At 44.0% G+C, this 13914-nt stretch overlaps 1 protein-coding gene across 1 annotated transcript in view; it reads left to right on the forward strand.

Annotated features, from left to right (window-relative positions):
* The window catches only part of LOC144828299 (uncharacterized), a 225329-nt gene that overhangs the window by 166443 nt on the left and 44972 nt on the right, over window positions 1-13914 (forward strand). The window contains exon 14 of the mRNA XM_078686382.1: window positions 6233-6408. Coding sequence (XP_078542508.1) covers window positions 6233-6408 — 176 coding nt within the window. The remainder of the gene's footprint in view (window positions 1-6232; window positions 6409-13914) is intronic.

A 13914-nucleotide genomic window follows, 5' to 3' on the forward strand; every position in this document is an offset into this window, starting at 1 on the left:
GACTGGCTTGTCCAAGCAAGGTCGGCCCAGCAGTGCGCCGCCGACATGTCCCACACCATTCACCTTCTTCACGATCTGGAATTCTCACTAAATTACCCAAAGTCGCACCTTCAGCCAGCCCATGTGCGGCAGTACCTGGGCGCGACTATAAATACTCTGGCGACCACAGCTCAGCCAAATCCTGTGAGGGTCAACAGCATTCAGTCACTGATCCAACGGTTCAGACCGCAACACTCGCTCCCAGCAAGAGTGTTCATGCAGTTGATAGACATGATGGCCTCCTTCATCTTCATAGTCCCGCACGCGAGGCTACATATGCGTCCGCTCCAAGAATGCTTGGCTCATCAGTGGCTCAGGCTCAAGGACAGTTAAACGACCTAGTGTTGGTGACCGGTCGGGCATACAACTCTCTGCATTGGTGGACTCCGCACAACCTTTGCAAGGGCCGACCGTTCCAAGAGTCTGTGCCGCAGATTATCCTGACGACGGACGCATCTCTCCAGGGATGGGGAGCTCATGTACTCCACTACACGGTGCAGGGACTATGGACAACACAGCAAAAGAAGATGCACATCAACTACCTAGAACTGATGGCAATCTTCATGGCATTAAAGTCTTTCAAAGTACATCTGTGCAACAAATTCATGTTGATCCGGACGGACAACATGACGGCCATGTACTACATTCAAAAGCAGGGAGGAACACACTCTCCACAGTTGTCTCATCTGGCTCAGAGCATGTGGAAGTGGGCCATTCAGAGGAACATCTTCCTCATGGCGGAACACCTCCCGGGCAAGGACAATCAGATGGCGGATCTGTTCAGCAGATACAGCCACCAAATGCACGAGTGGGAGATACACCCATCAGTACTCCGCCCGTACTTCCAGCAGTAGGGTCATCCGGAGATAGACCTGTTTGCCACAAGGGAAAACGCAAAATGCCAAAGCTTTGCCGCCAGGTTCCCTCACCCACAGTCGCAGGGCAATGCGATATGGATGAACTGGTCAGGCAGATTTGCGTATGCTTTTCCCCCAGCACCTCTCATACCGCTGGTGGCACGAAAGCTAAAGCAACACTCAATGACACTCATCCTGGTTGCTCCAACGTGGGCACGCCAACCATGGTACACCACGTTTCTAGAACTATCCGTGGTACCGCATCAAAGGCTGCGCCTCACACCCAGGCTTTTGACGCAGAACCGTGGCGACATTCAGCATCCAGATCCACAACAGCTCAACCTGGCGATCTGGCTCCTGAAGTCTTAGAGTTTGGCTATCTTGACTTGCCTCCTGAATGCATGGATCTCATACGAGAGGCAAGAAAGCCCACCACCAGAGCTTGCTATGCAGCAAAATGGAAGCGGTTTGTCATTTACTGTACTGAACACAACATCAACCCGCTAGATGCCTCCACTCCCAACATCATCTGTTATTTGTTACATCTTTACAAATGCAATCTAGCATATGCTTCCATCAGGATACACTTATCCGCCATAGCGGCTTATCTCCAAAACAGGCAGCATCTCTCCGTTTTCAGGGTGCCTGCCATTAAAGCCTTCCTAGAAGGCCTGAAGCGGGTCATCCCTCCCAGGACCCCGCCAGCTCCTGTATGGAACCTCAATGTGGTCCTCACCAGGTTGATGGGCCCACCTTTTGAGCCTCTACATTCATGTGAGATTCGGTTCTTAACGTGGAAAGAGGCTTTTCTCATCGCCATTACGTCTCTACGGCGTGTTAGTGAGCTACAGGCGCTCACTGTTCAAGAGCCATTCATTCAAATTCACTCCAACAGGTTGGTGCTGCGCACTAACCCTAAATTTCTTCCTAAAGTGGTTTTGCAGTTCCATGTCAATCAGACCATTGAACTGCCCGCGTTCTTTCAAAACCCAGAGACAGTAGCCGAAAGAATGCTCCACACTCTCGACGTCAAACGAACTTTGATGTACTACATCGATAGGACCAAAGAATTTAGGAAGACACAACAACTCTTTGTTGCCTTTTCAGCCCAGCACAAAGGCAACCCCATTTCCAAAGCAGGTATAGCCAGGTGGATCTTTAAGTGTATTCAGATTTGCTATCACAAGGCTAAGCGCACTTTAACGGTCCCCCCCCCAGAGCCCACTCCACCTGCAAGTTGGGGGCCTCCATGGCTTTCCTTGGTAATTTCCCTTTGGGAGATATTTGTAGAGCAGCCACATGGTCTACACCACACACATTTACTAAACACTACTGTGTCGATGTGCACTCCAAGCAGCTGTAGGGCAGGCTGTTCTTAAGACACTTTTTCAAACGTCTGGAGCTGGCACAGGCGGCCGCCGTTGATGGAGGGACTGCTATTTATTCTATGCTATAGATATGAATTCAGCAGCCCACATGCCTCGAACTGAATATGCTACTTACCAGTATGCATCTGTTCTTGGCATGTAGGGCTGCTGACATTCATATCGCCCGCCCTCCTCCCCGGCGCCTGTAGCTGCTGCAGAATTTACACTTACTCTTAGCATGGCCATCGCTCACACTGTTACACTCCATCTTCGCCACAATGGCTAAAAACAATCTGGGGATGGAGTCGATGCCCATGCGCACTGTAGTCCAGGGGAGGAGCCACCTATCTCGTGATACTTCGAAGACTCTTCCAGGACAACAATGTGCAATCATCCAGACCCAACACTAGGCGGCGATCTATGCTATAGATATGAATGTCAGCAGCCCTACATGCCAAGAACAGATGCATACTGGTAAGTAGCATATTAATTCTCCACCTGCAATGCAAAACATGGGAACAAATAACATTCTATGAACTCACATGAGAATCTAAGCATTCAGTTCAGAAACGAGAACATTCAAAATGTACTGTAGATTCAGTCTTAGAACGTAGGCTAAACTAATGAAGGCACCATGTTATTTACGTTTAACATTTCCATAATACCTTAAGCATGTTCAGTTGGAGCGTTCACTAAAGTAAACTAATACGTTTATTTCAACTACATCATTAGCCTAAGAAACATTCAAAATACATTAAAAATGTTAATGTGCCACACAACTAATGAGCCCTATACAAGGGTGTTACATCGTTCATGTTTTCAGTACAATTCTATGAATCATTTGCTAAGCTTCACATTGAATCATGTTAATTTTACAAGGGCACATTATTTTGTTCACATTTCTTCTAACATCTAGTTTTACCAAAACACTGAATAATATTTAAGTGCTTACTACAAGCACATTGCCTTCCTAACAGGTATCCCATGTAAAATACGAATTTCTGCTCTATCACAGTTCTGAAAATGCCACTTTTAGGAATTTGACATTTTCTGGCTTCAGCCATTTGGTGCCTGCAGCCTGTCAGTTTTCACAGGACTGGGAGTAGTTGGCAGATGTGGTTTATGTATACCTCCTAGACATACACAATGGGAGCTTTGGTGTGATTTAGTGGCAATCCAGACAGGATGGGAGGGAGGAGCTGGAGCTATCCTCACTTACACCTGAATAGGCGTGCCATGTCCCCACAAAGCGTTGCTGACCCCCTGTAGTTAGTCTAGAGCCAGGGCTGATAGAGCTGGACATCTATACCCCTTTCTTTGAAGTCTCCCCCATTTCAAAGGCACCACTGGGTATAAGTACTGGACCTCAGACACCATCAAGATCGAAAACCTCTGGACCTGTGGATTCTCTGCCAGGAAGAAAGACTGCTGTGCTGCTGTGCTGCAGAAGGACTGCCACTCTGCTTGACTGCTGTTGTGATGGTCCTGCTGCCCTCCTGCCTGTCTCAAGAACACCCTGCTGCACCCCTGAAAAAGACATTTGGGGGCATATGGCGCACATACATGCCCTAAGGGCATGTATGGGCGTCATATGGCACCTTTTGTTTTTTGGAAAAAAGCTTTTTGAAAAGAATTCGCAAATTACCACCAACTGGAAGTTGGTGGTAATTTGCGAATCCTTAATGGAATTTTTTGAATATTTTTTGTTTGATACATTGCATTTAAGGAATCGCAAAATTTGCGATTCCTTAAGTGCAATCGCAAAATAAGGAATTGCAAATTTTGCTATTCCTTATTTTGCATCAAACATGTTTGATACATACCATTTGTCAAATTAGCATTCGCAAAGGCCGAAATTCGCAGAATTTCGGCCTTTGCGAATGCTAATTAGCTTGATACATATGGCCCTCAGTGATTTAACAGATTGCCAACCCCTGCACCTGGACCCTGACATCTGTTAGTCTACCCTGCCAAGTGGTTCCACCCCTTTCCTGGACCCTTGGAAGTGAGCTTAATGTGCTTGCCAGTACTGCAGACATATCTTCTATGCTTAGCGATGCATCCCTGAGCAGAACCGATTTATCGTCACTGTTGCGTGTATTGGACCAGTCACATAAGTCTTGCCTCTCTGCTGCCTCCCGCATCTTGGCACCAATGCATCACCTTTGGAACCGCCATTGTGCAATGCTTTTGCTGGTGCAAGATCTTTGCATCCCTCATTGCGGCAGCCTGGCCGGCGACACTGAAACCCCGCATTGCAGCTTTATCACTTATCACAACCAATGCATTGCCTTCACTGTACCCTCATCCTCCATATTGGACTTCACATCGCAAGCCCCGTTGACAGGAATATTGACATCTACGCTCGGGACATCACACCACAGCCCCGTCGCATCTTGGAGCGGACACATTGCCTCTTCTGTACAACGCATCTTTGACAAGGATCCACACCACGCTCTGCAACCAGGATTTAAGGTACTTTGTTCAGCTGGCCTAACTGGTTCCCTGTTGTTGGCCTGTGCTTCAATGTGATTGGCCTGAACTTGTGACTTTGTCCCGGTCCAGCACAACAATACAACTCCTAATAGTGCTTTGGACTTTTTGGCGCTATATTTCTCAATAAACTTTAAAAATCAATATCTCCAGTTCTACTAATTGGATTTTTGTTGATTTGGTCCTAGGTGCTTCATAAAGGCTACTCTGTTTTTTTAAACCTGGTGCAGGATCTCTTTGGTTGGTGTTTTTACTGTTTTCCTATGTTAAGTGTTGCACAAATACTTTACACATTTCCTTTAAGTTAAATCTGACTACTCTGTGCCAAGCTACCAGAGAGTGAGCACAGTTTTATTTAGGGTTTGCCTACCTCTTACCCTGACTAGAATTGTGGTTGCTGCTTGACCAGGGTTCACACCCCAGTCACCCAACCCCTCATTTCTAACAATTACATTTCCTAAACACTTAGCAGTGGTGTGATTCAAAGATGCTGAGTAATTTGTAGTGTTGGCCACACTCTCCAGCCTCCTCTATAGCGGTCCACAAACAGGAAGCTTCTCTGTTTAAACCCCTCTTTGCCTTGACAGCACTACTTTCTTGGGATATTGTGCATTTCGCGTGAGGGGCATGCAGGGGACAACAGCCAAAGCAAGCTGGTGCCCTCCTTTTGTGAGAGTCAGCTCAGTGAACACATAACACGTTCGTAGACGAGGACCCAGTTCTCAAAAATGAGTACATCTGCACCCAGAGATTTACAATGATATAAAGGATAAAATTATTTAAGCGCACTGCACAGAGGCAAAATAACTCTTTTTTTCTGAATTCACAAAAGTTCCTGAACATTAGTTTTTTTGTGATGTACACATAGTGAGCTTTCAAAGTTTTTCTTTACAGGAATACTTTTTCTTCTTCAGAAATCCATTCCTCCCCACACACACACACACATTTGCATTGTGTGCTTGTCATCAATACATTTCTGGCCCTCATGGTAGGTTGGGGTCAGAGAGTAGTTGTAATTCAAGGTGGTTACAATCTCACATAGACTTTCGGCCCTGGATCAGCCCCATCCCTGCCAACTATCCACACATGGGAGTAGATATACTTAAATCAAAATATGTATGTGAGTCAATGCATGTACACACCTCCACCCAACTTTTTCGGAATTAGAAAAGGGGTTTCAGACTCTTAAATAATACTATATGCATGTGTAACTTTGTAAGTCTTGTTCACATTTATGTCTTCATTCTGGGGAAAGTAATTTTAAAACTAAATTGTTAAATTATTATTTATTACCCAAATGTATTTGCTTGACAACCTTTTTCTGTTTCAAATTCATAATGGGTAAAATCCTGTATTAGAAGAATGTGGAGGGTTGTGTGGTGTGTCATTGTTTGTGGTAATGTGCCAGCAAAGAGGGGAACAGTAATTAATGGTGGTGCGGTTGTAATGAGTGTAATTACACGTTTTTGCATGTAGGAAAATGTGCATCATGTGGTGTAATAATGCGTTTACAGCCGTGTCCCGAGGACTGGCTGTATAATGGAAGAAAATGTTACTACTTTTCGAAGAAAAGGGAACATTGGGATGACAGCCAGCTCTTCTGCTCCTTCTACAACGCCTCCCTGGCTCTAATCAATAGCCAGGAAGAACTGGTAAGGCCATGAAGCTTAAAAAGACAACTGTATATATTTCTGCTGTAATATTTCATGTGGGTGTCGTCTGCGTATGATACAATGTTGAGTCCATAGATTCTGACAATGGGGGCGAGCAGAGCAATGTAGACGTTGAAGAGCGTTGGGCTGAGGGAGGACCCCTGGGGGACTCCGCAGGTGGTAGGTGTAGGGTCTGAGAGGATAGGGGGGAGTCTGACCCGCTGCGTTCTGCCAGAGAGGAAGGAGCGGATCCAGTCGAGTGCCTTGTCTTGTATCCCTGTGTTGTGGAGTCTGTGTATTAGGGTGTGGTGAGAGACTGTGTCGAACGCCGCTGAGTGGTCGAGGAGGATGAGGGCTGCTGTTTCTCCTTTGTCCAGTAAGGTACGGATGTCGTCTGTTGCGGTGAGGAAGGCGGTTTCTGTACTGTGATGCCGGATTGAGAGGAGTCAAGGATGTTGTGTTCTTCGTTGAATGTGGCGAGTTGGCTGTTGATGGCTTTCTCGATGACTGTCGCTGGGTACTGGAGCAGGAAGATGGGTCTGTAGTTTTTGAGGTCGGTGGGGTCGCCAAGGGTTTCTTCAGGAGTGGGTTGATCTCAGCATGTTTCCAGTCGTCAGGGAACGAGGCGGCTGCCAGGGAGCGGTTGATGGTGTGGCAGAGCATGGGTGCGATGGTGTTGGCAGCTCTGTTAAAAGTGTGGTGGGGGCAGGGGTCCGTGGGGGCCCCGGAGTGGATTGACCTTATTTTCTTCAGTGTGTCTTCAGTGGTGAGGGCTGTCCAGTTGTCGATCGCTGACTTCCGGGTGTCGGGGGTGGTTGGGGAGGGTTCAGTGTGTTGGTTGTCTTCATCGAAGTTGTTGTAGATGCTCTTGATTTTGTGGTGGAAAAAGGTGCTGAGTTTGTCACAGAGGTCTTGTGAGGGACGGATGTTGGTGGACTCGTTGGTGGGTAGGGCGAACTCCTTGATGATGTTGAAGAGTTCTTTGCTGTTGTGTGCATGAGTGGAGATTCTGTCTTCAATCGCTTTTTTCCTCTTTTTTCTGATGAGTTGGTGGTGGGCCTTGGTGGCGGCTCTGAAGTTGTTGTGGGTTTCTGTGGATTTGGTGTTCCTCCATGCCTTTTCAGGGCAGCGGCAAGTGCATCTGGACTCTCTAGTTTGGCGGTGAACCATGTAGCTTTCTTGGCATGGGTGTTGTTGTTTTTCTTGAAAGGGGCTATGGTGTTGGCGCTGTTGGAGATCCATCTATGCAGAGTCCGGGCTGCGGTGTTGGCATCATCGTTTTCCGCGATGGTTGGGGTGGAGTTGCTGGGTGAAGAGGTAAGCTGGTTGTCAGTGATTCTGGTCCAGTTACTTCGTGGGAGCAGGTGCTGGTGTCTGTGGATGGTGGGTGTTCTGAAGGTGAGGTGGACGCTTTGATGGTCAGTCCATGGGAGTTCGGTGATGTGGCCGAAGGTGATGGACTTGTTGTGAAGAGGGGGTCGAGGGTGTGTCCTCCTACCCAGGTGCCCTCAAAGTAATATAAGAGTGGGGTTAACTCCTCTTGATTTTCTTTTTAAAATTTACAATCTATGAGCAAATTATAGTATATTTGGGTCGCACAAATACTAGTCCATGTAGTTTTTACATTTGTAATTGGAATATGCTATTTATGGAAAAGTACCGGTTGGACGTAATACCAACATTAAATATCAATGAGCGAGGGAGTGAGACAGCCAGCATACTTGTTAAACTGCCAGTCTTTGACTGGTTCCCCCCTCCGAAATTTTTGCCTTCACCATTCTATTTTCTGAACCTATTTTTGATTGGCGTTTCAGACTCTATGAACTTTACTACTGCTAACCTGTGCTAAATTGATAGTGCTTTCATCTCTAAATATGGCAAAATTGACTTACACCCAGATCACACTTTTAATTTACTTTTATGTCCCTAATAGGTGGTACTACTATATGCTACTAGTGGGCCTTCAGCACTTATTGTATCACTCAAGTATCCATTTAAAACATGTCTCAGTCTTGCCATTGCAGCCTGTGTGCAGTTTAAAACTCCCAATTTGACTTGGAAAAATAACCCATACATCAGTCCTACACCTTCCTTCTTAATTCATACAGGCCACCACTAAGGTAGCCCTTGGAGTAGGGTGCAGTGTATTTAATGTTGGGCATGCACTTTTAAGTTTTGCATGTCCTGGTTTTTCACTACTGCAAAGCCTATCTCTCCCATAAGACAACATTGGGTTATCAAATTACGTTTCATAAGTGATAGCCGTTGTGTGGGAACAGGTAGAAATGTTGTGCTTGGTCCCTAAGGAGTCGTAATTTCCTATTAAAGGTAAAGTTGGATTTTAATTCACAATTTCAAAATGCCACTTTTAGAAAACTTTGTATTTTTTGCCCTATTCATTTGGTGCCTGAGGCTTGTGTCCTGGGTCACATGACAAGGTGTAGTTGGCAGTTGGCCTTTGTGTATTCCTCCCAGACAGTGTCATAAAGTGGAACATGGTGTTGGCAGGATGGGCCACCCTGGAAAAAGGGAGGGGGGTGAAGCTATGAAAAGCCCCACTTATTCTTCAAAGGAGCTGCTTCAGCACACATACATAAGAATTCACATTACTATTTTGCTACCCCAGACATTTTGGAAACAGGGCAGGGAGGAAGACCATTCTAGAACCATCTGTGGGGAAAACATCCAGAAGCTTTTCCAGCTTCAAAGCTGACACCAGGTATAAATAGTAAACCCTCGGACCAACTCTTCGGTTCACTCTTGGACCTATGGATACTACAGAAGAATGGTTCTGCTGCCAGAGGGGTGCCTTGCCACTCGTCGCCAACCCTGCTCTCTGTGAAGGAAGATTGAACCTGCTCCCAGGCAGAGTGACTCAAAGGGTCATGTGGCTGTACTCCTGATCTAAGCTTCCAGAACACAACAAGCTTCAGAGGCCTCCCTGCAGCTTCTCAGCTGACCTGCTGCACTGCACCTGCCAGGACTGGCAACTGGACTGGTCTGAGCCCTGCTGGCCTCTGCTGGAGTGAGCTCCTGATTCCCAAGGTGTGCCTACCCAGGTCCTGAACCATGGGCTGGTATCAAAGAGAGCTCCTCTTGGCCTAACTGAAGGTACCACTGAATTTGGTGTAAAGACCTACAGAGCCTTGCTGTACAGCTACAAGCTTCATCTAAACCAAATTTGAGCACCACAAAGCCCAACAAAGGCTCACTGCAGAGCTGCCAGCATTATCGGAATTGACACCAATTGATGCAAAGCCTTATCATACAGCTTCATTGAACCAGCACTGGACAACACAAAGCATCACAACGCAACGCCATGCAGATGACATATCATGGACATAAGGTACAGACCTCGGCAGGCCAATCTTGGTCCTATGCCTGGCCTACACTTCATCTATACTTTTGACTTTGTCCCGGTTCAGTGTGACCAGATACCCTCAATTGCACTTTGCACATTTTGGGCACTACTTTAACTTCAATTTTCGCATTGCATATCTCCCATTCTACTGATTGGATTTTTGCTGATTTCTTCTCAAATTATTTAATACATCATGATCTATTGTTCTAAATTGATTTGGAATTTCTCGTGTGTAGTATTTTCACTTTTTTATGGTTTGTGTGCTACATAAGTACTTTATATATTGCCTCTAACTAAAGCCTGACTGCTTTTGTACCAAGCTACCACAGGGTTAAGCACAGGTTAATTTGATAACGTTTTTGGTATACTAATTGTTTAAATAGCATACTTACAGCTGTGTACATGTTTTAAATACTTACATGTTTTAGTTGCCTTCTGTGTTTTTCATGTTGGTTGGTTTGGTTTTGGATTCTTTTCTTTTATGTGGCATATCGTATGCTTTGGTTTGCTGTTTTTGCAGATCAGTGAAATCATGTTATAATGTTTTGGCTAACTTGGAGATTATTAGTTTAAGGTAGTTAGGTAATTTTAAGAAATATCTTTTTTACTTCTACTTATGTAGATATGTGTGAATATTTGACAGTGTGACTGGCTTCTTTCTTCACATTCAGGTGAAGGAACAAAGTTAGTGAAACAATTGTGGTATTTTCTTAATTGTTGTGTGATTTGGTTGGTTGATGTTGGGTTATAGTGCTCTGATTGGTGTATTTGACCAAATTCTAGTGATTCATAACTAGTTTGGATTTGTTGTATATTGTGTTAAAAGTCTTTGTGTAATATACTTCATGTTGTATCCATATTTATATATTTTTTATTATTGATATTGTGGGTTGTCAGTATTTTATGTTGTGTAATGTTAAATATAGAATTGCTGATATTATAGTTTACAATATTTTTTTTATTTTAGATATTGTATATTGTTTCTATTAACGATATTGTTGGTTTTGACTGTTCGGTTTTTTCCATAAGGTCAAAGCAGTCTCAATATTTTGTCTTATGATATTGTGGTGTTGATATTTGTATGTGGTGGTATTTGTATTTTAGATATTCCGTAGTATAATCATAAAAGCATGTGATGGTGATTCTGCCAAAGGCGAGTGTGCACCTGTTATTGCCAAACTCCACCTACGATGTGAGCACAATGACTTGGACAAAAAGGGGACAAGTAAGAAGAAGTGGTTATTTGTTAACCCCTGTCCTCACTTTTTGCGCTCTATCCGAAGGGGTACCAGAATACAAATATTGTTTTGCCCACCAGGAGATAGTTTTAACCACAATCATCATCCCTTCCTTGCACCCTACCCCTCAACCACCATTTTCACCATCTTGCTCATCTAAAACTCCTCAGCTCCTCCCAATATATATGGGAGTTGTGTCCTACCCAAGGTACCTTGTGATCCTTGTGTGAGGACAGAGCCCTATGATGAAGCATGTCACCTTCGAGTGAGTGAGGGTTCTCATCCTTAACAGTTAAATGCTCTTCTTTTGACACTACCGAATGTACAAACACTATGTGAAATAGTTCCCCAGGAGCAGTACGTTTTTGATAGGATAAAATGCTGCAGTATTGACCCCATGTGTGATAACAAAATGTGAGTTTACCATCAATCAATAAATTCCCCATAAGGACCCTTATGATCAACCAGGATAAGGATATTCACAAGACATGTTTTTTTTAGAAATCTGTGTGATCTGGGTCAGCTCAGGATAATCAGGCTAAGGACGAACTCCTGACATTAGTTAGGGCAGTCTTTTTAGGTCTGGCCTACGCAGCGGGCATGTGCATAGGAAAAATACCTTTAGCCATCACTACACTTTGCAGGCAAAAACGTGCACGCGTTGCATTGCTTTTAATGGCAACGCATGCACGTTTGGTGATTCCATTGCGGAAGCGAGCAGCAGCACCATATGTTAGCAATGATTGCGCCCTGCTTCTCGCTCCCACAAGGGAAACCGGCGCATGCCCTTTCCTCTCTCCCCTCCCCCTGCTGCAGCGCGAGGCGCACGCTTGTTTTTTTTTAAAACTCTAAATTAAACAACCGCAAGGCTAAATGGCTATTTTCAGAATCATGTCATCCAAATGTAAAAATTAAAAGTTTTGAACATTTAAACTGTTAAAATAGAGACTGCAATCCATTTTACCTTACCCTTGTCCCGTAATTGATATCATAAGGGGTATTTTAGAAAGTATACACTTTGCAGTGCCAAGTACACACATAAATTCCAGCATCGCTCCGTAGACTTCCATGCATCAATGACCTGAATGGCATCCCGCCCGCCGCCAAAGCTGCAGCGACTCCCAGCGCTCGGTGATGAAACCACTAAATAGATTCATCACCGGGTTGCTAAACGTGCTGCTGTTTGGTTCTAGGCACGCCAGTCCCAGTATGGGTCACTACCGAGCGTTAAATTGGAAATCTGTACTGATGGATTTACCACAGATCCAGCTCCCAGAAATGTGACACAAGCCGAGAAGGCAAGATCACCTATTCTCTCTCTCAAGCACTCAATGGAAATAGCTACATTTAGGAATAATTTCCTGAATACATCTGGCAAGGCACCAGTCTACTGAAACGGCTGCTTGTAATTATTGCATGATTGCCATTTGTAAATGCATCGTTCATCATGCATATTGTGCAAATACATAAAAAATGCATTTTAAGGCGCATTGCGTGTTAGTGTTTACAGACAGGCTTTCCTGAAAAGGAGAGTCCATAATGTGTCATGCAGTGGCAGAAGTAGTTGTTAGTATCTCATCGCATAACCTACCACAAACAAAAACAAGCATTGCCATAGCCAATAGGTCTCACCTTTGGGACCTTATAAGTGTTTAGCCATGCAACATTTGATGTTGCTGCACCAAGGATATTGTGCTGGATAACTAAACACTTATAAGGTCCCAAAGGCGCGACCTATTGGCTATGCCAATGCTTGTTTACAATGTTCCAACTGCCCACAACTAAAACATGACCCACCTCATGGGGCTTGCTTGCCTCTCAACTTTCCATTATTTTGGCCTACACTCTGATCTCCCTGACTGCCCTGTTCTTATCCCAGGCTTGACGTTCTTCTTTTTATGGTATGTTGAAACAATTTCATTTGTAAAGTAATTACTTTAGATTAATTTGATTACTTTTTCAATGACTGCATCGGCACACAGTAACTGGTCACTATAACAGACATGGATAGATTCTTATTTTCAACCCAATATAGATCGCCTGTGGGTCTGTGTGCAAGGTGATATTATCTTCATCTTGTTGTATATGTTCTGTAAGATAGTATTTCTCAAATACTGCTTTTTCTCTATTTAGATAAACTGTGACTCTCCTTTGTTCTGTATCGACTTCAAAAGCATTGTACAATCCATCTTAACTAGGAAAACTCCCATCACAACTTTCAACACTTCCTTCTTTGCTGCTGCTAAAGCACTATCATCTGGAGGGTTTCCTTCAAATTTTGGGCCTCTTTGCTAAACCCTCTTTTTGCTTGCTGTAGATCTCTCTGCTCTTTACGCCTGCTAACCAGTGGTAAAGTGTTTGGGCTCCTCCATTCTACATGGTTAAATTAGTAAACAGCTCCTGATTGGCAGATTTAACTTATCAAAAAGCCCATGGTATAGGGTACTGTTGAATAACTCTTCAATTGTAAAGTTTTAAAATCCTTGTTTATTAGCAGCAGGGTATCGAACTACTCATCATAAAGTCCAGCATAAAACAGTCAGCTTGGACCAAACTCCTAACAATGGAACCTGGAACACACTTAAAGAGAAACATGTCGCATGCAATGGCATGCGACCATTACATACATTTCTTAAAGGGATATAACGATAAAAGAGAATATAACACATCTCCTTTTTTAACAAAAAGAAAACTTAAATAAAAATAAAAAAAACAAACATACTAAAATATAAGAAATAACTAAAACACAGCTCAAAACTAATTGACATATCTCTTAGGTAAATTGATCATACGTTTAGCATCTTTGACCCTATAAGCCACAGAATCTCTTTCAACAAAATGTCCCTTCTCATCAGAAACATCATTATTTACATTATCAAATCTGGAACATTTTGCTAATCTTTTCAT

Source organism: Lissotriton helveticus, chromosome 4_1, assembly GCF_964261635.1.
Source record: "Lissotriton helveticus chromosome 4_1, aLisHel1.1, whole genome shotgun sequence".
NCBI classification, from domain to species: Eukaryota; Metazoa; Chordata; class Amphibia; order Caudata; family Salamandridae; genus Lissotriton; species Lissotriton helveticus.